Source organism: Ceratotherium simum, chromosome 12, assembly GCF_057802395.1.
Source record: "Ceratotherium simum simum isolate JZ-2026a chromosome 12, ASM5780239v1, whole genome shotgun sequence".
Lineage (NCBI taxonomy): Eukaryota > Metazoa > Chordata > Mammalia > Perissodactyla > Rhinocerotidae > Ceratotherium > Ceratotherium simum.
The window spans coordinates 40,925,491-40,951,305 of NC_141911.1; the positions used below are offsets into that span (position 1 = coordinate 40,925,491).

At 39.1% G+C, this 25,815-nt stretch overlaps 1 protein-coding gene across 1 annotated transcript in view; it reads left to right on the top strand.

Annotated features, from left to right (window-relative positions):
* Positions 1-23,749, top strand: part of FREM3 (FRAS1 related extracellular matrix 3) — a 75,976-nt gene extending 52,227 nt beyond the window's left edge. Inside the window, exons 6-8 of the mRNA XM_087437574.1 lie at positions 5,862-6,113; positions 19,692-19,841; positions 23,247-23,749. Coding sequence (XP_087293700.1) covers positions 5,862-6,113; positions 19,692-19,841; positions 23,247-23,488 — 644 coding nt within the window. The 3' untranslated portion in view covers positions 23,489-23,749. The remainder of the gene's footprint in view (positions 1-5,861; positions 6,114-19,691; positions 19,842-23,246) is intronic.
* Positions 23,750-25,815: the final 2,066 nt, after the last annotated feature.

Below are 25,815 nucleotides of genomic sequence, written 5' to 3' on the forward strand. Positions count from 1 at the left end.
AGCCCCGAGTCAACTATGTTGAGGTTTTTGAATAATCAACTTTATCCAGTTGAAAGGGACTGTAAACCATAGCCATGGGCCAACCCCACTTCTCTAATTGGACTGCTTCTCTGTTAAGGAGGAGGTAGAAAGCAGACTATTCTGATAGAGTTTTAAACACATAGAGGCAAAAGTCTTTCCCCTTTCTTTCCATTTTAAAAAATATTCTGGGTGTATTTATTTCAGTTATAGGTGTGTTTACAGGTTATAGAAGTTATACCTTGCATCTCAGAGGGGTTCTTTGGATCGTTTAGAAGTTCTTTGAGTATAGGTCTGCTGGGGGTAAACTTTCTCAATCTTTGCTTATCAGAACATGTCTTCATTTCAACCTCAGTCTTGAAATTCTAGTTATTATTCCACCGTCTTCCAGCTTCCATTGTTATTGTTAAGAAGTCTGCTGTTAGTCTAAAAGTTGACTCTTTTCTATGCTTTTAAAATCTTCTCCCATTTATTTCATCCAAGTCTGTGAAAGATCTGGGGGCTTTACTTGAAGATATTTGCCTCCAAAGAGGATTTGCATTGCTTCTTCCAAGATCAGTGCTGACCCAGAAACACTCCTTCTCCCCGCATCCCCAGGCTGAGTCACAGAGTTTCAGATTCAGATCACTGACAGTGCCACAGGCCCAAGGCCCAGTCTCCCCTGTAATGCTGATTCTGTATCTGCTCTCAGGAGGACACCAGCTTCTGAGTGGGATTCCCTTCTCTAGCTTTATGGGGTTTGGGGTTTTTGGGGTGTTGTTTTTGTTTTTATTTTGTCTTTGCCTTTGATGATTTCTCTTACTTCCTGTGAGCACAGAAAACTCAGAATAATTGTTTCTTCTAGATGTTTTGTAGTGGGAGAGCATCCCAGAGTACCTAGCCAGCCAAGCTGCTGGGAAGAGAAGTCCCAAAGACTCCTCTAGACAGAGGCTCCCTTGCTGCTCCAGCCCAGCCTTCCCCACTTTCCCCTTCTCTCCACTCGCTTCCCCACCTCCCCCGAGTCATGGATCCCCCTGGGCATGAAAAGAATGGTGCCTAAATCTTCTGACACTGCCTGCTCTGACCAGGAGTTAGACGCTGTGCTTTTAAAGAGGGATGATTTCCTGTCTTGCTGCTCTATTAAAAATATATATTAAAGGAAATTTGTATGTTTAAGAGAATTTATAATCAAGTAACATATAACTGAAGACAACATGGGGAAGTAAAAAAGTACTCCATCAGGATATTGGTCTTTGACTCCTGGGCAAGACACTGGTGTTCTCTGCCTCAGTCTCTTCATTGATAAGGTGCCCTAGCCACCTCATGAAGTTATCAAATACCATAATATGGTGATTCAATTACCCTCTAATGTAGTTTCTTGATATCACTTTCTTTCTGATTTTAACTATCATTTATGGTTTTTATAAAGCAAATGTACTATGTAGCCACACAGACTGAACCACATATACCCTCTGTAAAGAAACAATTAATTTTTAAAATATCTTTATAGATTCTCAGACTCCCAGTGATGTCTGAGATGGGCACGGGCAGGGAAAAACTATGCCATCATCATCATGGATGGAGTGCCATGCTGATCCAGCTAGTAACAGCTCATGAGAGCCAATTGTGTGCATCTCTTCCCAACTCTGGGTTCAATGACTTCATGTTGATAGTGAAATTGGCCATAGTGGGAATGTTTACTTGACAAAAGTCAGCAAAGGCTACAAATCAGAGCTTTTGTGTGTTGTGTTTTGTTAAGTATTTACCAGTACACCACCATGCTTGCAAGGGTGGTTTCTTAGGTTAGTATAAAATGAACCCCCTGGTTCTAAATTTAATTTTGGAGAATTAAACCCATACTCAGTAAGACAGTCCATCCTGGCTCATAATCTACCTCTGCAAATGATGAGGGACATGTTGTGTGAGAGCCTTCTCTAACGTTCCTCATAAAGATGCTATAGTACAACTACCAGTCAAGCAATCCTAACAAGACTTGAAGCCCAATTGCTAAAGCATCTTTATGAAAACAGCCTGGAGACCACACATTCGTACTCCATGGAGACTCTTCACTGTTAAATAAGGGATACATACAGACCATCACCAGGGACCTCACCTTATATCTCAGATTATAGTTGATGTTTTCTGAACAGAATTTTCTCTCTAACTCCTGGAGATTCTTAACTTGCTATCAATAAAATAGAGCTTTTTTTAAAACTAAAATAAATACCAGTATTCTGTGTTCTTGACTATTGCATATAACTGATCAAATGGTTTCCCAAAATAAAATTTCCAGAATACTAGGAGGCATGAGCCATTTAGATAAACCAAATTTTTTTTATTAAATGAGATGTAATTACACTATCTTTTTTTCCATCAACTCTCGCTATTAGTGAAAGCTTGTAAAATGTATTGTTTTGCTTTCTGTTTCGGTGGAGTTCCACAGCCAAATGATTTTCAACAAGAGTTATATTTCAGTCTCTCATTTAACCCAGAAATCTACCTACTTAAATATATGTCCGTTTCACCCATGAGATCAGTCAGCTGAAAAAATTAAACAGAAAAAGGGAAAATCTCAATCACTTTTGTTTCATGAACTATGATAAGTCATTATTTGACTATTCATTAGGTGAAGAATATTGAGAAAGAGATTTGATAAAGATAGTTACTATTTAATAAAGATAGTATTAGATAATTACTAGGCAAGTCTAGTGTGTATCTGCTTTCAGTATTTATCCTCAGGAGCTAAATGTGCAGTTTCTGACAAGGACCTTTTTAACAACACCTGTCATACCAACACTCTGCATGCTAGATGACTAGGGAAAATAAAAAAGTGTATTCTCCAATGTATAATCCTTTTCAAACTTCAGGCTCTTAAAAGGAGCATTCCAATGGTTGGTTGTTATTTAATCAGATTGTTATAAGAGCTTACAACCTTTTTTCCTTTTTGTGTATGTATCCTGGGGCATAAAAAGTCTCCACAACAAACAGAGGGTCTCATCTTGTTCTGTGGACTTTCTATATTGCTAGCCACTTACTCATTTAGTTGGGAACTGCCCGACTCTAGCACTTGTTGATAGCTCTTGTCTCTGACATCCTAAGAACCAGCCTCTCTTCCTGACTCAAGTTCAGAGAGCTCTTTCATGCGTAGATTTCCCAGGACTAATGGAGAGGGAACGTCATGAAAGAATAAGGTTTCAAAGCACAGGCTGGCCCTAGAACTTGGCTAGCTTCCTCACCAAGTGATAATCCCCCTTATAGCTATCCATTTCTAGCAATTTCTGCCTTCTGCCCTTGTAAACTTGTTTTATTCTCATCAATCTCTCCAGCTCTAACTTTTGTTTAGGTTCCCAGAATAGCAAAACAGTCAATTTGTTATTTTCTAATAATTCTAAAATTTGTTCTATTGGAAAATCATCCTGAAACATTTTGTGAGTCAGAGTCCTTCTGAGCAAAGCCTCTGAAGTCCATTTGGAAACCATTTTCATTTTTAACAAGCTATATGTATACATGCAACACACTCGTAGACATCAACTTGTATGTATGTTGATTCATATTAGCAAGAAGACGGTGGACATTGGTGTTAGCATGCATATATGCACATACCATAGCCACAAGCAAGAGAGAACTTGCCAGACTAGAGTGCCAGTCCAGAAGCTCACTGTCATATCCTCATTGCTTCTTATTAAGGAGAAGTGTGGTGAGAAATATTTATGCTTTTCAAAAACTGCTTATTTAGTATATTGAGTTATTTTATACAGTCTTTGTTCTGCCTAAATCTGGTCTGCCCAAATCATTTAAATTGCTGTCAATAATTTTCACTTTTTTAGCTCTAAACCTGTGTGCTGCTATGTTTTTAATACTACAAAAAGTGCAGTGAATTGCCCAGTTGCTGGGATTGTAAGATGGTACAACTGCTATGGAAAACAGTATGGAGTTTCCTTAAAATATTAAAAATAGAACTACCATATGGTCCAGCAATCTCACTTCTGGATATATATCCGAAAGAATGGAAAGCAAGGTCTCGAAGAGATGTTTGCACACCCATGTTTGTATCAACATTATTCACAGTAGCCAAGAGGTGAGATGGATGCATACATAAACAAAATGTGGTATATACATACAGCGGATTATTATTCAGCCTTAAAAAAAGGAAATCCTATCACATGCTACAACATGGATGAACCTTGAGGACATTATGCTAAGTGAAATAAGCCAGTAACAAGAAGACAAATACTATAAATTCCACTTACATGAGGTACCTATAGCAGACAAATTCATAGATACAGAAAGTAGAATGGTGGGTGCCAGAGACTGGGGGAAGGAGGAAATGGGGAGTTGTTGTTTAATGGGTGTAGAGTTTCAGTTTTGCAAGATGAAAAAGTTCTGGCGATTTGTTTCACAATAATGTGAATAGACAATACTACTGAACTGTACACTTAAAAATGGTTAAGATGGGGCCGGCCTGGTGGCGTAGTGGTTAAGTGCATGCACTCCACTTCAGCGGCCCGGGGTTAGCAGATTCGGATCCCAGGCACGCACCGACGCACCGTTTGTCAGGCCACACTGTGGCAACGTCCCATATAAAGTAGAGGAAGATGGGCACGGATGTTAGCCCAGGGCCAATCTTCCTCAGCAAAACAGAGGAGGATTGGCATCGGATGTTAGCTCAGGGCTGATCTTCCTCGCAAAAAAAAAAAAAAAAAAGTTAAGATGATCAATTTTAGGTTAAGTTTATTTTACCACAATTTAAAAAAGCGCACTAAATCCCAGAAATCCCACTCCTAAGTAATTTACTCAAGAGAAATAAAATTATATACCCACTCAAAGACCTGTGCAAGAATATTCACAGCAGCATTTCTCAGAATAGCTAAAAACTAGAAACAACCCAAATTATCAACTGGTAAATGGACAAACAAATTGTGGTATAGCCATATAATGGGGAACAATATTCAGCAATAAAAAGGAACAAAATCTGGATACATGGATGAATCTCAAAAGCATTGTGCTAAATGAAAGAAACCAGATACAAAAGACTAAGTGCTGTATGATTTCATTTATATGAAATTCTCATAAAGGCAAATAAATCTATAGTGACAGAAAATGGATTAGTGGTTTCCAGGGCTGGGAGACAGAGAAGGAGATGGATTGCAAGGGGTACACGTCCCATTTGTGGGTGGATAAAAATGTTTTATATTATGCTCATAGTAATGATTACATGACTGTATGTATTTGTCAAAACTCATCAAATAGTGCATTTAAATTGGTGAATCTTAATGTATGAAAATTATTGTAATAAAATTTAAAATGCACTGCCTCTAAACTGAAATCCTCTAGTCAATCCTGCACTCCTTGTGAAATAACAAGTAATTTTGTAGCTATATTTTGGTGTCATGCAAAGAACGCTAGTCAAGGTGTGAGGGTCAGATTACAGAGATGCTACCTACAGCTCTGCCATCATGGGAAGGACAAGGGCAGGGAAAAACCAATACCATCATCATGGTATGGATTCTCCGGTCCTATTTCTCTGCACCTCAGTTTTCCCATCTATAACACGAACAAATTAAGCTAAACCAGGCCTAGCATCCTATGATCCTTCAGTTTATTTAGCCTCTAATCTAAACCAAACTTATTCAATGTATACCGTATTTAAAGACCACTAACTGTGGATCATGTCAAAATACCAAAGTCTGTTCTGAAAGCCTTCTAATTACAATGTTAATATTTGTGACTGTAAGAGATAAGTGTGCCTTTTAATTCAGATGGCTATTATCTAAAAATAGTTTAAAGAACCAGTGGGGGAACAGGTTTCCTGTCTGGAATTCCATTTCTTTTCACCTTCTCTGTTCTGTCTCATATTCCTGTAGGTTCTGCCACAGGCACCATTCCTTCCACAGTGTTATCTTTCTCTGACTACATCTCACGTCCAAAAGACCACACCAGCATCCTCCACTTTGACAAGGATGAGACTGAGAAGACCTGCCGGGTCCTGATCATCGATGACTTGCTTTATGAAGAGGAGGAATCCTTCAGCATTTCACTGAGCCTGCCAATGGGAGGGCAACTGGGAACCAAGTTCCCCACTGCCAAGGTGATTATCCTGGCTGATCATGATGATGGTAAGTCCATGTCCTGCTTTCAACTCTTGACAATAGCTGCCTTCTTCTCACACTTTCCCTCAAAAGTTTAAAGATAAATCTAGCTTAAATTATCTATTAAAGGAATATTTGATGTTCCTCTTTCTCCAAAGACTGTAGGTGGCTTTTCAAATACATAGATATTACCAACACCAAGGACAAAATAGCAAAGCGGGAAGATTAAGTATTTGTGTATGATTTTATTTAAAAAAAAAAAAAGGCACAGCCCAAGGAAGTGACCTAAGACTTAGAAGGAAGCCAAGAAGGGTACCTAAGTTAAATATCTGAGTACCCAACCAGGACTGCCCCACCAGGACCCTCATCTTAGCAGCACAAGGGGGCTCCCTAACAACATTAAGTATATGAGTCTTCAAATGGTACAAGGGCACCATGGAGCTTGCATGTGTATGCATCCAGACTTCTCTTCCTAGTCCTATCTGGCAAGGAGTTTGGCTCCAGGCCCTGGGGAGTCCAGCTGAAATTCAGCCAGAGAAAATGGGGGCTCGTCACTCCTCAACACCAACCCCCCACCCAAGACGTGATAAGAAGTATCAAGACCAATATCAGTTTCCTAGGTCTCAATTGCCATTTCTACAGGAGGAACTTTTAAGAAAAAATGTGATAAAGACAGGGCCAGGATCAGACTATTTTATTACTAGTCTTGGATTAGATTGACTGCTTATCTCTCAACCATTCCTCTGTCAGGATTTGAGTGGCTGTGAGTTGCTGTGATCAGATCTAGGCAGGACTAGACTGGGCTGCTATTACAGACTCAAAATTAGTATGACTACTTCATGGATACAGCATAGAGCTTACATGAAACTGAGAGTCGTGCCAAGAGATAAACACAGATTGAGGAGAGGTTGAAGAGTGTATATACTCTCTAGTTGAGTACGACAGGTTTATCATGTACTATATTGTTCTGGGTGAAATGTTGTCTTTAGAACAGCCATAGAACAAGGAAAAACATGAGTGAGATTAAACATGGTCTGTTTTTGGTTTGTTTGTCTAAACGGGTTTGCTTGTTGATATTGCTCCCTGTGGACCAGATCTTGAAATGGTATGATAGACCGGTTTTGCTCTATTAAAAAATTTTTTTCAAGGACTAGGATCAGTTCCAAAATATATAGTATCTAGGGCTAAGAATAAGTATGGACCCTGAGATCTATGCTTTCTTCATTGTTTACTTTTCTTTTCAAAAATTTCCCCATGAGAATTAAGATAATTGTTTTTCCTAAAATAATGTGTATGAATTTTTAAGATATTCTTTTACGGAAGTTTAGAATTTGTACTATATTCTCTATTAAACCAAAGAGGTATTATGGAGTGTCTACTATGAATATTAATCTTTATTATCTAATTTTATTGGAAAGAAATTTTTTGGAAAGAGAAATGTTCCATTGTCATATACATAGATTACCTGTTGTTTTCCCAACAGAGGAGAAGGGCAACTGAGTAATTTTAACTGTTTGAGATTCTGTAAAATCTCTGCATTGGTCAGGTCTATTTGATAACTATGAAGAGCAAACAAAGGAATAGGATAATATTTTTTTAAATATCAGCATTATGATTAGGATTATGGCCAGAGCACCTATTTCTTACTGAGAGGTCAGAAAAGGTTTGCCCGGACTGAGTTCTAGAGACTGAGAAGTTGTTAACCAGGCAAAGTGAGAAGAGAAAGAAGCAAAGTTATGGAGGTGGGGACTTTTTTACACTGTTCTACGTACTCCTCTGCATGCGTGTTCTTTCCTTTTATAACCAATTCTCAATTTTCTGTGGTGATGAGGAATTAACATGAAAAGGTTGAAATCTGTAAACATATAGCTTCAGATTCCTTTTCCATGCACCACTATATCGTTTCCATAGACAGAAAGAGTGATATCAGTACAATCTCAGTTCTCTTTCTCTGCTGGACCTAGTTATTGGTCAAAGTATGCAAGGAAAGAAATGGAAGGAAAAAGGAGGAGAATCTGAAAGTGAAAATGATAAAGAGAGAAAAGCCGGTAGAGTGAGAAAAGCTTGGACCGGGGACCTGGACACTTGGATTCTGAGCCTGGGGCACCACTACCTCTCCAGGTAGCCTTGGGCAGGTCGAGCTCTCTGGGGCTCAGTTTCCCAATCCATAAAATAAGGTTTAAATGAGTTGTCTCCAGGACCCTTCCAACTCTGGAATTCCATGACTCTTGAAGTCATCTTAAGAAGAAGGCTTCAGTTAACCACCAACCATATGCAGAAAATGATGTATCCTGTAGAATATTTGAGTTTTTTAATTAAACTTGTATCATGAGTTTAAAAATCTGCATCAAAATTTTACTCTAAACAAGTCAGGTGAAGAAGAGAGCTAGTCACTGAACTTGAATGGTCTTGTGTTTTAGGCTATCCATTTCGTCTTCTGTTTCTTCAAGGCCACCCCCTAATAAATGAATTCCTATTGTTTGACCATCCTATATTTTCCTACTTGAGAGATAGGAGACCTATAAATAATATGTCTATGCACTGTATCGCATTTTATGCTTAAACATTTTCCAAGCATATACTGAGTTACACTTTGGTAAGGAAGAGCATTATAATTTTACCCACATATTTAGGAAGAAATTCATCTTAAAAACATACTAAAAAATTAAAGCAAAAGGTAAGAATAAGATTGTCTGACCTTTAATGATGCTCTTTTTTTCCAATGAGAAGTTTATTTCCTGCCACCTCTTTACCCAAGACTGTTCAAGAATTTGTCAAAGAAACAGAGCATACCCAAAAACTACAAACATCAGAGATGAGCATAAATGATCCATCAGACATCAGAGCTAAGCAAGCAATTTCACAGGCCTCAGGCTGGACTGTGACTTTGCTGGTGTGCTCAGAAATGAGTTGACTCAGGACCTCCTCACAAAAGAACACAGACAGAGCTTCTTAACCCAAATCTCAGTGTTTGTATGTACAATAAAAAATTACTGGCTGTCAAAGGGGTGGACATTCAAGTCCACTGGTCAATGTTGTAGGCTGAATAATGGCTCCCGAAGAAGTCCATGTCCTAATCCCTAGAATTTGTTAGTGTGTTACCTTACGTGGGAAAACTATCTTGCAGATGGGATTAAATTAAGGATCTTGAGATGGAGAGATTATCCTGGATTATCCCGAGTGGACCCAATGTAATCACAAAGATCCTTATACGAAGGAGGCAGCAGGATCAGTGAGAAAAAGAAGATGTGATGATGGAACCAGAGGTTGGAGTGATGCACTTTAAAGATAGAGGAAGGAGCCATAAGCCAGGGAATGCCGGCAGCCTCTAGAAGCTTTTTTAAAAAGCAAGGAAATGGATTGTCTCCTGAAGCTTCCAGAAGGAACCTAGTCCTGCCAACACCTTGATTTTAGACTTCTGATTTCCAGAACTGTAAGAGAATAAATTTATGTTGTTTTAAGCCACTAAATTTATAGTAATTTGTTACAGCAACAATAGGAAACAAATACAGTAAGTATTGTTTCCAGGTGGGGAAACCTATATAAGAAACCAATTTATAATTAGAAGGTTGAGTGAAAAGTGTGGAATCCAAACAAAAAGATGACCTCCCAGTGTCATAAAGCAAATACAGCCTTCTCTGTTACACTCACAATCCCTACAAGAGTACTGCATATCGGAGGCTAGGCCAAAGATACACAACCTAATCCTTCATCTATGGGCTCCTCTCTTCCAGCTGCATGTCCTTTTCCTAATTCTTCAATCCCTATTTCAGTAACACCGTGAACTAATTTTAGTGCAAAGTAAAAAGCGATCATGGCAAGAGATGCCCTATGCACAACTGAGGGAATCTAGAAGAGGCAGAGATTGCTTCCAGCTAGAGGAGCTCAAAGAAGAAAGTACCATGTGTGCTGTTTGTGTGGGTAGGTGGAACTTGAAGATGGAAAAATGAAGGGCAACAGCATTTCAGATGGAGGGAACAACTTGGGAAAAGGTATAAATGAAGAGATACAAAGGGCATGAATAGAAACGGGCTGTGCAGAAATGCTGTGGGCCAACTCGTTTATTCAATAGGATTGAGAATTAGCTTCATGCTTCATGTTTGTGAAGAACCATTTGTTCATTAATTTATTCATTCCAAAGTATTTTTTGAGCCCCTACCACATGCCAGGGGCTGTGCTAGGCATTGGGAGACAGCAGTGAAAAACACAGAACTATCATATTATCAAAGAGGAACCACTGTTCTGGAGTTGTCCTCGAGACTGAATAAAAGATACAAGTGATAATTTGCAGCAATTGCAGCTCAGGTTTGACTTTAGGAAGAACTTTCTGGTAAAGTTATAGGTATCAAAATATACTACAGAGAGAAATTATATGGTTTTTTTTTTTTTTTTGGAAACGCTTTTAAGAAGAGCATATGCAATATAATATTACTTGAGTTGTTCACATATAAGCCTTGTCTAAGGACAGGAAATAGACAAAACTCCTTCTAAATTCACAGAAGCATAAACTCTTGGAAATAGAAGGGGAGCTAGAGATCAGCATCCTCATTGGTGAGGCCAAACACACTAAGCTTTTCCAAGGTCACCCAGCCAGTTAAAGCTCCGATTCCTGCCCCTGACTCCACAGCTCCTTGCACTCTGCTATGCCACTTTGGTGAGATGGTTCTGAGATGTATTTACCACCAAGAAATAGCCAAGCCTTCCACAGAGAAATCTTTTCTTTCTTTTAAGGTCACTCTATACACTGGCATGTGCTGGTTGTCTAGTGTTTTTGGTAACAGGAAGCTACCTTCACGTGGAAAACCAGCAGGAAACCGTCAGTCACTGCAGTTTGACCCCATCATCAGATAAAAATGTTGCAGCCTTTTCAAGTGTGTGTAAAGCTGTGCCTATTCCATAATGCAGTAACTCCACAGGTACCATTTGACAAGCAAGCTTCCTGAAGAACATGTTTATATATACACAGAAGCCAAAAAGTAGACAGTCTGGAAAAGTTGCCAGACCTTTGATGGTGGCTGTCTCCACACAGGTGAACAATTGGGTTTTGTAATGGGCCCTGATCCTCTTTAAATTCTGTGGGGTCTGTACCATTGCCTCATTTTACATGGGCACATGCTGACCGAGTGTGTACAACTGAACAAAGAATCCAGTTGCTCATCAGTGAGCTTTGAAGAAAGACATGCAAACAACTTGCTACTTTATAAGTGAACAAATATCTGAAATCAAGAGGGCTGGTGCATTTTGCCAATCATTTCATAGGCGGAACAAACTTGCATGTAGAAATGAAAACTGCCTGCAGTGAAAGGGAGAACCATGAGCCAATATAAGTAGCCTACCCAAGAAAACACTTTAAGTATGCTTGAATTTTCAGAAAAATAAAAATGGCATTAAATTAACAGTTTGTTTATGAAGTAGTGAGTATGTAAAAAAAGATTATAAAACAGTCAAAGGAGAATTTTTACTCACTTCTTATAAAGTAGCAAATTGTTTGCCTCTCAGAATTGGAGTTAAGTGGTAGGAAATTGAAATGATAGTGCACTCAGCTGCACGTAAAAGACAGAAAGAGAATAAAGAATGCAAACATCTTCCTTGCTGTCACTGCTTTCATCGTTAATCTTGCACATGTCCTGGTAATCCAATATGCATACGTGTTTCTCTCTCTTTGACTCTGTTGTTTATATTTCAAGTAATAAACTTACATCTGTAAATCATGGTGGCCACTGAGACAATAGGGTAATCAAATTCCAATAGTGAAAGCCAGAAACACCTGAAATGAATTTTGATTGTGCCACAGCATTATAGGAACAACAAAGTCATTATGTGAACAACAAAGTAAGATGAGCTGAATTGGACTAACCTATAAAGAGTAACTATATGCAGGAATATACAAAAATAAATAGAAGTCTTAGTATCTATTTCTTGAAGATATATTTTCTCTTTGAGCCCTGCCATATCCCCACTTACCATTTACTTTAAAACCTCAGCAGTTTTGAAACTTGCCATGTTCAGAACAGAGAAATTGCAAAAATCTCCAATGCCAAATATAAAAAGAAAGAAAAAAAAATAGAGCAAAAAACAGAAGAAAATTAACACAAAGTTCATGATCCAGTTGTTAACTCCCAATATTGTTTGAAATGGTTTTAGTAGATTCTTAACAAGCGATTAATTCATTCAAGAAACATTCATGGTGGCCTACCATGCACTTAGCTTAGAACCACAAAGTCAAGTAAGGTGTTTCTCCTGCCTTCTATCACATCTGACTTGATCTTTAATTAGATTATTCTCAAACTCATGAAAGCTTTTTAATGGGAAAAAAATTCACGTACAGAAATAATGGTGGAAGGTTCTCAGTTCAGTGTAAAGACCCTTAATTGCTGCATACTTTTCTGAACAAGTCACTATTAATAGTTGTTGGATCCAGGGAACTTGCATTCAGATTCTATAACATTTATTGAGGATCGAGCACTTTGCTAAGCTTAAAAATACCGGCATCCTCTGAAAGACAAACACCGTATGATTTCACTCATATGTGGAAGATAAACACATAGACAAGCAGAACAGATTAGTGGTTACCAGAGGGGAAGGAGGTGAGGAGGGAGGGCGAAAGAGGTAAAGGGGCACATACGTATGGTGAAGAATAAAAACTAGACTATTGGTGGTGAGCACAATGCAGTTTATACAGACACTGATGTATAATGATGTAGACTCGAAATTACACAATGTTATAAGCCAATATGATCTCAATAAAATAATTAAATAAATAAATAAAAATACCAGCATCCTCTGGTTAATATACCCTCTCTTTAAAGGAGACTCTACATGGGCAGCAACTTTATAAGCAGGAAATTTTTTGATAAGTATGGGATCCTAGCAATGCCATCAAGCCAACAGAACTGCCTCTATCTTGGGCCAATAACAGCCGTGGGTCCTGGACCCTCAAGGTCCATGGTCAAAACATTCTTTCTCTTAACATGGCTGAACCCAGGCAACCATTTTTTCTTCTTTTGGCTGCTTTGTCTTTTTAGGTTCCATGCAGAGTGAACTTCAGCTAAAAGAGTTGGTTATGCTACTGATGTGACCACACTAACCTAGCCCCACTCTCCTGGAGCTGAACGGTCACATTCCATTAAGCCCAAGCCTGACTCTCCTGAGTGAGCGCCCTAAAACATCTCAATCTCCATGGTCAGAATTAATGATGTTGCAGACCAGGTATTAGTTCTGTAAAATACTAAGGTGTGATGGGGGCGCTCAACTAGCAGTCGTCCTTGAATGACTTCTCTGGGTACTACTTCTGCTGTAGTCTCTAAAGATATTCATCGATTTTGCCATTCACGATGCTAACGGTTCCTTTAAATGGTACCGTTTTATTTTGGCCTTGAGGAAACAGCCACGATGATTATTAGCGCACCTACCACATGATTATAATCTTTTAAAATACTGATGTGAAACCGTAATTCCCCTCATTCAATTTTTAAGCATTAATTATCTAACAAATTCTATGTGTGATGTATCTTGGACAGTAGCTTAGTTGTATATCAGTCAGGAATAAAAAGGTGTGTCCTATGAAATTGACTATTTGAGAAAATCTTGGGGAAAGTACACACTCATTTCCAGGGTTAGGATTTTGTGTGTAATTTGCCACAGTCTGGGCACTTGTTAAATACCAGTAATGCTTCCTTTGTTCAGAAGTGTCAAATCCATTACCTTGTAGCAAAAGATGTTTGCATTGAAGCCAAGTGGTGACACCATTTCCAGCAACCTAAAGATGTACCCAAGCAGCTCAAAGGAAAACTTAGCTTTTCGGTTAGGATTGGGATGAGATGTTTTTATTCTGTTTGGCTAGACTCTGGGAAATGTTTTGCTTCCTTACACAGAGATTGAATATCCCCTTGTCAAATGGGTCACCTGCAGGAGTACCTTTGGAAAGGCCACTACCCTAGAGTAATGCTAAGGAAAGAAATCATACAGGGGCGGAGGTAACCCAACAACCCAAGACCCGGTCCCACACTGCCATGGGAACCATTGCAAAAAATCAGCTCCATGAGGGCAGAAGCCTCAGAATATGGCTAATAAAGCTTAGCTGGATGAATGCATGGCAGGCTTCACGTGCATTCACCTGGCTTTAGACTGCAGCTTCCACTGGCCCTGTACCAGGGGCAAATAAAGCTGAGGCCACTTTTAATTAGCAAAATGTGTCTGTTCTATACATAGACACTGTATAGCAGGTCTCTGCTTATCTACTGAAGACATTTCTTTCAGTTTTTAGTATTTGATTTGAAAACTCATGTAATCCGCCACAAAAAAAGAATTGATGTCCAATTTCACAGAGGGCACTTCGTTTTGTCCCGAGGCAATAGGATTTGTATAACATACATAAAATTTGCCTAGAAAGATTGCCAGCTAGATGAGTATCTTTGTCATTAAATAGGCATTTAACAGAATGATGACAGATTAAAAAAAACATTGTAAGGAAAAATTGGGCATAAAGTGTCATTTTGGTGAAATCAGCACATCCAACTTTTTAAAAAATGTGGTTAATACTGTTGCTATGCACCAAGATAAACTTCAACACGTAAATGTTTTTAAAACTTAAAAGACATGTTGCTGTGCTGTAAAACCCAAGAAACCATTCAGAACAAAGAGTATCACTATGCTTTATAGGGCTAGTTGTATAGTAGAGAAATTTTCATTTCAGTTCTTATTTTTAGACTTGGGCACTAGAGTTCACTTTATGCAACTTAAAGCTTCATAAGATGTATTTTGGTTGTTTTGCCACTGTTGGTTCACACATATCTTTCTGGATATGCTGGCTGCATGTGACATTGTGACCACTCATTCTTCTCAATATTCTCTACTCTCTTGATTTTCCTGGATCCAATCCTCTCTCTCCATCAGTCCTGGGTTTTTTTGTCTCTTTTCTGGGCTCCTTCCCCTCTGCCAGTCTCCCTAAGGATTGATGCCCCCTCACTACAATTCTCTTTACTGATTCAGATTGTATGATCATACCATCCCAAATGGGATCTATCCCAACTTGTGTGCTTAGGACTCCCAAATCTTATCTCCAGCCCTGACCTGATTCTTGAACCCCAGATTCACATATTAAAGCCTTTCTAGACCTATCTACTGGGATGTCCTACAAGCAACTCAAACTCAACATATTTATAACCAAACTCACCATCTTTGCCTCTCTTACCTCCTGTCAAGACTGTTTCTCCTCCTATGTTTCAAGTGAGTTAATGACAGTTCCACTGCCACACCTGCAGGGCATCTTAGAAGCCACCTACATCCAATCACTGGGCTCTGCTCAGGGCACTTAGCACACTCATCTCTTCTACTCCACCCCTAATACTAGTGCATGGTCCAAACCATCCTCAAGTCTCACTTGGATATAATTGCAATAGCTTTCTAATTGGTAACCCTAACTGTTCCTTAAATCTGTGGCTCACACTGAAGTTGGACAGATGTACAGAAAACAAAAGACCAACCAACTTTCCACTGCTTAAAATTGGTTCCCACATTCTATAGAGTCAAAAAGTAAAGTCCTCTCTATTTAAAATGGATCCGAGTTTTTGCAGTATCTGGCTTCTACCTTCCTCTCTAAACTCATTCCCAACATTCCCCTACTCTCATTTACACATTACTAAGAAACAAATTCTTATATTCCTTCCCAAACACTAGGATTTTTCATACTTATGTGCATTTTTCATACTAGCCAGTCTGCTTGGAACATTCTTCCCACCTTTCTTGTGGGTCAATTCTCATTCATTCTTTAAGATCTAGCACTATCTAGCATTATATCTTCCAGAACTTCTGAGCCTTGAGGGTGGTTCTTTCTTTTGTCATAGCACTCAAAGTTCAGCAGATTGAAATTGGTGTGTCTGCCCTGTTATACCAAAAACACCTCAACAACAAAGAATGCACATCTCTTTACATCCCCAGTAACTAGCACAGAGCTCAGAGCACACAGAGGATGCTCAATAGATATTTGTTTGACTAAACTAAAAAGAAATTGAATTTGACTTCACAAAACCTGATATGAAAGAACTAATATTGACTCAGGCATTACCTCTTTCTTTTCTAAGAATACAGAAAATGTTTAAATCAGCTGTTCTAGAATTTTTCTAGAGATTAACCTTACCAGTTTGTTTCTAGAATGTATATTCTCTTCTGAGGCAATTGAAAAAACATTTTCCTGTCTTCCATCTTTTGGCATCGGTCCTGTTCTGGGTGGTTTCTCAAAGTTTACCAACAGTGTTTCTGGCACTTCACCTGCAAGTCCTTTTTGGATCTTGGCATAAGATTTCTCTGAATCTAGACACTGAACTCATTTTAAGTGATGGTCATATCTCTTTTGAGAGCTTTACTTCCCACCTTATTATATTTGTTTTCCCTATTTATGCTTAAAAAACATTCTCTTTTAAAGGAGATAAAAACACATCTATGACTGTGAAATCCATTTGACATAAGTAAGTATAATGCAGTCAAAACATCATGCTGTCATAATTGTCCACCCTTAAGAATCATCACCAGTGTCTCCATTTTTTAGATAGAACTAGAGTAAAGATGATGAGGAGATACTGCTGGAGTTGTTTTCTCTATTTCAAATGTCCTGATGCTCAGTACGCAAAGCATCTCGGAAGAAATTCACAATTTTCTTCTAAGCGACACTATCCTCCTCTTACATTTTGTGTCTTACCGTATTCAGACAGGCTTAATTCTTACATTTTTTCTCTGAACAGTGTCATAACTGACCCAAATATTTTTTATCTTTCTCACCTCTCACCCTTCCCCAATACCACACAAAATAATTTCTCTGCTAAAAAATCAGATCACTTTGTCCCAACTTAGAAAAAAAAAACCTCTGTAACAACTTCAAAATATATCAGAAGTGAATTAAAATTATCCATTCGACAAATTCTTGAATATTTATAATACACCAGCCACTGTCTCACTAAGGGCAGAAGGACATGTGGAATATGGTCCCTGACCTTGAGAAGTTGGTAGGATTCTAATAAAAACACAGAAGAGGGGCTGGCCCCATGGCGCAAGCAGTCAAGTGCACAAGCTCCACTGCGGTGGCCCCGGGGTTTGCCGGTTCAGATCCCGGGCGCGCGCCAACACACCACTTGTCAAGCCATGCTGTGGCGGCGTCCCACATAAAGTGGAGGAAGATGGGCATGGATGTTAGCCCAGGGCTAGTCTTCCTCAGCAAAAAGAGGAGGATTGGCAGCTGTTAGCTCAGGGCCGATCTTCCTCACCAAAAAAAAAATAACACAGAAGAGTGTGTTAGAATGGTAGCCTTAACATTTTAACTTTTCAAAGAGGTGCTAAATCAAGAGAGGGGGTTCTAAGGAGACCACTTGGAAAGTATAATGTGTGTCACCTACAATGTGGAAGACTCAGTGAACTGGGGTCTGGCTCTACCTGGAAAATCTCAACATAGGAGATAAGCTGGTTGGCTGTTTTGATGGATGAGCAAAAGAGAGGGACTGCATAAAGATTAGGTAGTTTTTTTTTTTTTTTTAGTTTTACATCCATTTATGAAGGAAAATGAGTTGCTGAATACACTATAATACAACAACAAACAAACACATAGATACAGAGATTAGTGGTTACCAGAGGGGAAGAGGGGAGGGAAGAGGACGAAAGCGGTGATTGGCAGTATTCCTAGAGTTTATCGAGGCAAAGGATGCAGGAGGGTTGCTGTGGACCAGATGTGAGCCACGCATGCGAGAGCCAGAATGGACTTGTCTTAGGTCTTGTCCAAAAGCGCCATCTAGAGGGCTGAACAATCCTCAGCAGAAGCATTGCCAAATGCTAATGGGTTGAAGAAGGATTAAGTGACCAGCCAGAATAGATGCATCATCCTCATCAAGGGAACTGCAGGTAAGAAATACCCGACTGTGGGAGTGAGAGGTCTCCAAAGAGCGCACGAAAGTGCCCATGAGAAACAGAATCAGTTTTCTTCCATTTTCTGGGACCAGGGAGTGATCACCATGATAATACCCGTCAAGAAAGGCCCTTCCTGCTCCTCTTGCCTCTCCTCCCTCTTTCCTGTCCCAAACTTGGAAGCATCAGAAACATCCATTAGCAATAATGGGGAGACGGAATGGAAGTTCTAGGTAAGAAGAAAAGAGAGGATGACACGCTCCCCTTCTCTGAGTGCAGGCCTTCCACCTGCAGTACACCTGAGCTGAGCCAATGGCAAGTGTGACCCATCGCCGCAGTGATAGAACTGTTCAAAATATTGGGGATGCACAGGGTAAAGAAGGACTAATTTCTTGAGGAGATTATATACAACTTCCCAGAGCAGGTAAGTCTTAATCAAGGTCTTAAAGAATGAGTAGAATGTGTGAAATTGGCGTTTTAGGAAGAGAATTCAGCCCAGAGAACATAACCAGCACAGATGGAGGCCGTAACCACATGCCATGCTGGGTGCATGGTGAGCTGTTTGGTGCATCTGGGACACAGGATCGGGTATGGTACCCAAAGATTCCAGGAAAAATGGACCCAAGTCGGATTATGAGAGGTCTTGTATGACATGGTAAAAGTTTTAGTAAAACTTCCCTCAACATTAAGAGATCTACTAAAATACATCCTGAGCAAATAATACTTATTAAATTTGATTTCTACCTCCCAAATTTTTTAATTTAATTCAGATACACCTCTGTGTTGTATTGTGCTTGCAAAGGTGTCATCTGTCTAGTGTTGATTTTCCATTTATACCTCAGGGATCGTTCCTCCGTGGTGAAGCTGCTTCCTGCTATTTACATAGCTTTGCCTCCAGATTTCACAGTCCAAACAAAAACATTCGTTTCAAAACCTTTTCCAAGACAATATATCTAGTGTAACACCTAAGCCCGTGTAAGCTTTAAATAGTCAGCTAAGCTCATGGGCTGCTTTTTTAGAACCAAGAGAACTGGATATGGATAGGTAGATCTATTTGGCCAATCTTAACTTTCTCACTGTCAAACTTTTCCTCCCTTTAGAAGATATGCACTTCTCTTCCACTCGTCCCCAAAGCCTGGTGCCCACCCTGGCTTCCTTCAGCCTTCTCTTTTTGGGAATCCCCTTCTCTGCCTGAGGATAGTGTTGCCAGCATCTCAGCCCATAGGATCCCGCCTCCCCCCAGGACTTCTATCTATTCCCTTGATCAGCAAATGCCATGAGAAAAGGCACAGCAGCAGTCCTCTAATTCAGAACCCTGGCTGGACTGTCCCTCAGCCCAAAGAGCAATTTTCTCCCAAGAAAAAGCCTCCTAAATTCCCCACCATCTTTTCCCAAACAGTAGCTGACTTGCCTGAGTTACAGCTAGTTGGCCAATTTTCCCCAATAGGGAAATATCTACATGCAACAGAAGTCTCCTACAACAGAAAAATAAATGGAATTCCAACTAATTTGATCTCACTGCACTTCCTGGATTCAAAGTTGTGGCACCTGACTCTTTGATGTGGTTTTCTGTGTGTTTTGTTTTTCTCTCCTCGAGCCTGTGGCATCTGTCAAGTCTGATGATTGTGACAAACCCCGAGGCTCAGAGAGGGCCAGTGGGGACAGGAGGCCTGGGAGGCTGAAGCGTTCTCAGTCTGTCCTTTCCTTCCTCCACAGAGCCTGCCCTGCACTTTGGGGACGCTGAGTATCACGTCCATGAAAGTGCTGGCTCCGTGGAGGTCTGTGTCTGGAGGACAGGCCCTGACCTTTCCCAAGCATCCTCCGTCACCGTGCGCTCCAGGAGGACAGAGCCGGCGTCAGCAGAAGGTAAGAGGGCCATTTTAGAGATACGTCATTATCATGACATGCACATAGGGCAGGGTCTAGTCTGTCAAGTGTAGCATGCCCAGTCTTTGTTGATGGGCTCTGATTTACTTTCTTCTACCTAAGCATGTGAATGAATCTCCTATAAAATAGAATATTCAAACAAGAGCCTTTATGATTCATTTATTACCCACTTGCTTGTTATGGGCCCAAATTAATTTTCCAATGGTCAGAATATTTGTAGATACTGCAAGCTGCTCATAAATAGTATTTCAGACCAACGTACGCCTATATTGGCCGAGCAGTCCCGACTCCTAGGAGAATCCAGGCACCTATCAGACCCTGGAAGGGTAAGAGATTTTCACTTCTGATTCTTAGGCGTTTTCCTTGGCTTCAAGCAGTGCATCCTCACATCCCACTCACTTTTTTCTTTCTTGATATGGACAACCAAGGCTTGGCTTTCGCTGGGGCTAGACAGTTCTGAATCCCACTTCCTCTGGTGAGCCTGTCGGATGCTTTACCAGAAAAAAAACCAGGAGGATTCAACAGGAAAATAAAGAGATGTTTCCATCTACATTGATGCCCACATTTTCTCATTTACCAACTGGGACCTTTCAGTCTCCTGGGGTGTGGAAAATCAGCACAGGTCAGGATTAGCATCCTATACATCCAAGACATATGAGAATATTTTAAGACAAAAATAAAGTAAAAATACAAATTCTGCAAATAAAACACAGCAATCTGAAAACCTACACTAACTGACAAGGCCTAAAGAGAAAATTTATCAATGAAAATGTGAACCCAGAAACAGTTCAGGAAAATAAGACAGCTAGTTAGGTTTACAACCCAGTGCTTGCTCTTGGAAGAACTGACATGTTATAACACTTCAGTGAATTCATCATAGCATATAGTACATGAAACCAGTAATGATATCTATGAGTTTTTTTTTTTGTTTGTTTTTTTAATTTTTTTTCTTTCTTTTTCTTAATTTTCAGAGAGGATCATTTCTCACTCTGTATGTATTTGTGGAACCAAAAGTGAATAGACCAATTGGCTCATTGGACTTTTTTGCTTATGTTTGGAAAAGAAATTTAAATTCATTGAGATAAACCCTCTTGCATACAAATAATGACCCTGCTGCTAGCTCTCAGGTAGAAGGACTAATAGAAGTAAAGTCCATGCTTAGGGTATTGATTCATAGGTTTAAACAGGAAAGATAAGGAGGTAACAATTTAGACTTGATAATCTATGTAATCTAGTAAATATTTGACATGTGCTCAGGTTGGTTAATTAACAATAATAATTATGCATATACATTTATAAAATATCATAATTTGTTACATAAATAATAATTATAATTTCTATATACTAAATGCCTACTATTTGCCAGAGACTGTGCTAGCATCTTTGCTGTATTTTCTCTAATCTTCACAACAGCCTTATAAAGTAGCAATAATCAACCCCATTTTGCAGTTAAAGAAACTGAGGTTCAAAGAGGTTAGTTTGTACAAATAAGCAACAGAATCAAGATTTGAACCAAAGTGCAAAAGATCCAAAACCATCTTCCTCTTACTCTCCTGCCTTGGTACTTTTCACCATAATCTTGTTTTGTTTTTTCTTAATGTAATTACATAATGGCTTTTTAAAATTTTTTGAAACAATTTCAAACTTGCAGAAAAGTGACAAGTACAGTAAAACACCTTTTTTTCTTCCTGAACCATTGAGAGTAAGTTGTCAGTAAACTGGGAGCCATCTCTCTGAAAACTTACAATGCAATTCCTACAAAGACACATTCCTCTGTAACCACAATATAAGCATAAAATCAGGAAATTAACTGGATACATTACTGCAATCTAATCCCCAAACTTCACTCAAGTTCCACCAATCATTGTCTCCCAAATCATTCTTTATAGCAAAAGAATCCAGTTCAGAATCACATATTATATTTAGTTGTCATGTCTGTTTAGTTTCCTTCAATCTAGAAAGTTCCTTATCTTTCCTTGACTTTCATGACCTTGATATTTTTGAAGATTACAAGCCAGTTTGGGTAGCCTGTAAAATGTCTCCCAGTTTGGAATTGTCTCATGTTTCCTCATCATTAGATTCAGCCTATGCATCTTCAGCAGGAATACCACAGAGATGGTACCGTGTTCTCATTGCATTCTATCAAATGGTGTACAATTTCCATTTATTCCATTACTGGTGGTGGTAACTTTGATCACCTGGTTAAGGTGATATCTGCCAAGTTTCCCCACTATAAAGTTATTTTTCTTCCTTTGCAGTTAATAAGTATTTTGTGGAGAGATACCTGAGACAATGTAAATATTCTGTTCCTTGATTTATTTATATATTTATGTATTATCACTTGGGGTTTCCTATTTTATTCCATTAGTTGTAATTTGTTGCTATCATTACATTTGATGATTTTTTAAATAAGTGGCAAAGACATGTGTGTGGTGATGGATTGTAATTAGTATTTGGGTGGTGAACATGAGAACATGATGTAATCCATGCAGAAATAGAAGTATAATGATGTACACCTGAAATTTATACAATGTTATAAACCAATGTTACCACAATAAACAAAAAATAAAATAAAATAAAAATAAACTAAGAACTAGTAATAAATTAATTAATTAATTAAGTGGCAAAGAATCTATATGATCAGGTGAGCCAGCTTGCAAACTGATTAATAACCCAGAAAACAGCCGAAACTTTGTGGCTGAGTATAACTGAACAGAAGTTGTAAGATTAATCCAGATGTCTGACAAAGATGAATGAGTGAAATGTAATCAAAATAAAATTTCTGGGCCGGCTCCATGGCTTAGCGGTTAAGTGCGCGCGCTCTGATGCTGGCGGCCCGGGTTCGGATCCCGGGCACGCCCCAAGGCACCACTTCTCCGTCCAACCCGAGGCCGAGTTCCACGTACAGCAACTAGAAGGATGTGAACCTATGACATACAACTATCTACTGGGGCTTTGGGGGGAAAAAATGAATAAATAAAATCTTTAAAATAAAAAATAAATAAATAAATAAATAAATAAAATTTCTGATAGTTATCCTAACAGTTAAAAGTTAAAAAGGTAAATTCTTTCCTTACAAATTGAAGTTGCCTTCAGAGAGCCTTCAGTGTATCAGGGGGATTTTTGTGGAAGTCCTTGGAAGGTGATGTGCCTGGTCTCAACATGGAGAACACTGATGAGGACGATACATGGTCATGGATGAGTGACTATCATGGTATTTGGTAGAATATGGAAATTTCCTCTTTCTAGGGATCAAGCCCACAAAATATGATTCTGAAAGTGCTGTATACACAAAAGAATGCTAAAGACTTCTCATTTTTCTCTAAAGGAAAACTTATGACATGAATGCTACAGTCTAACTCTTGGCTTTTCCTTTCCCACTAGCTGGAATAGATTATGTTGGCATCAGCCGAAATCTGGACTTTGCTCCAGGGGTGCGTGTACAGATATTCCAAGTGACAATCCTTGATGACCTGCCAGAGCCCATGTTTGAGGGTCCAGAGAGGTTTGAATTACTTCTGCAGATGCCTATGGGTGCAGTGCTTGGAGAACCAAACAAAACCACCATTTTCATCAATGACACCATCACTGACTGTGAGCAGAGTGATTGTAATTCCTTTGATTGAAAGACTTTCAGGGGCAGGAAACAGCCAAAACACGTCTCCTAACAACAGAATGAAACTCTGTTTCTGGATCTTAGCAACTCTGGGATGTCAACAGTATTGTACTGTCATTGGTGTTATATATATTCTGGTGATATGTGCAAATATAGTTTATGTGACTGTATGGATAGAGAGAGAGATATATATGCAGAGAAAAGATTGCGCCCACAAAAGATTAGACTGTGCTCTTGTTTTCCTCTTTCTATTTTCTTTTACTTTGTTTCTCAGGCCGGTGAAACTCATTGTCATCAATTAAATCAACAGTTTAAGAACAAAAGGGTCGAGCCAGCCATGATGGCCTAGTGGTTCAAGTTCGGTGTGCTCCACTTCGGCGGCCTGGGTTCAGTTCCCAGCCATGGAACCACACCACTCATCTGTCAGTAGCCACGCTGTGGCGGTGGCTCACATAGAAGAACTAGAAGAATTTACAACTATACACAACTATGTACTGGGGCTTTAGGGGGGAAAAAGGAAGAAAAAGGAGGAAGATTGGCAACAGATGTTAGTTTAGGGCGACTTTTCCCCTGCAAAAAAAAGAGAGAGTTAAAAAAAAAATCCTGAGAACTAGATAGTATTTGAAAAATATGTCTAGTAAATTATAAAAAAAAAAAGAACAAAAGGGTTGATGTCCTTTTGCCCATTGATGCTAGACGTGAAGCACTTTTCAACTATATAGATATATACCATCATCCTCTTTCAGTTTTTCAGGTTATTGTGATAAGAGTGCCCTAACTGAAATTTGCAGATAAACCTACAGGTCCTTTTTGCCAATTGCTTGATTTTCCTCCACAACGAGTCTTTATCAGAGCCGCTTAGGTAGGGAAATGCTTTCATCAACTCTCCCTTCTTTTGCAAACTCCTTTATAAAAAAAGGATAGTACAAAATAAAGTGATAAAAATACAAGTGTCAGAAGGGAGAAGAAAGAAAAGTAGAAGAGTTGCATAATCCCCAAACTGCCCAATTAGTTCTTAACTAATTTTCACGTGACAATATAAATAACCAATAGTATGCCTCGGTTAATACTACATACATCGCAGTTTACAAATTATTGTGAAAACCACATCTTTGTGCTCCATCATTATCTTTTAGATAGTTCCTGTGCAAACCTTTTTTAAATTTGCGTTTCAGACGTGACTTAACCTATTCTCAAGCCAACATGGCAACAAGCCTGTATTTCAAGCCAAATGATGGAAAACATTTCAAGAAGCCTTTCCCTCAAATATTGAGGAAGGACTAAAAAGGCTCTTGACTGCCACATGGTCTGTATCTATAGGTAGAGAAGTCTTTATCTACCATCAGCCCAGGTTTTGCTTCCTTGCTAGACAATATCAGCTTCCCCAATCAGAGAGGAGATTTTTCCAAACTACTTCATATCTCTTGACCTCACTTCTCCTTCTGTAAAATGAGAAGTTTGGACTCCATTTCTGTTAAGATCCCTTCCAGTTCTGTCTAATTCCTGTCTGAGTAGATATCTACCAACAGAAAATCACCCTCTCTCACCTTGCAATTTGTCCAGCTACCAGGATCAAAAATCTTGTAAACTCAATTAAATTCAACAAACATTTATTGGGCTTCTCTAACATGTCAGAGAGATATGAACCCTTCATGAATGTTTTTTTAAAAGTAATAAAAAAAACTCCATATTGGCCAGGATAACTCTCAGATACACCCAATAGGCCCCACAGATGCCCTGATGCAGTCCCCAAATGAGGCAACCATCTTGAACTTCCCACTGAGTACCTCTGTGTCCAGGAAAAATTCACATTGTCAGCCTTGTAGAGAAAGCCATAGAAGATTCTGTTTTGAACCTGAAATTAATCCCAGTCTTTCAATGTTTTGCAGAAAATCACTCTCTTGCTCTCTCTGGTCTGTCTTTTATTAAGGAACTACATTCAGATGAATGCAGTGTTTATGCATACATCTTTTTGGGGGGAGGAGACATTAGCAACAGTGCTTTCTATGAAGTCAATCTGTTCCATTCTTTTCCTCCCTGTAAGATATGCCAGGGGAGTAAAACTACATTTTTTTAGGCTTCTAGGACAAAACCTAGTATATTCTAGATACAACCTATAGTGTATTCTATAGCTGGGTAGTGAAAGTGATCTGGTGGCCTAAAAGAATGAAAAATGCCTGATTTCCTAGCAAGAATGGAATTACACAGTATGGAAGATTGGGCTTATTTTCATTTCTCACATATTCTTCCCCTATGTTAACATTTTTATGGAAAAAAAGTATATACATTTTTTTCTCATTTAGTACTTTAGTTTTCTTAGGGATTTGGAAAGCATGA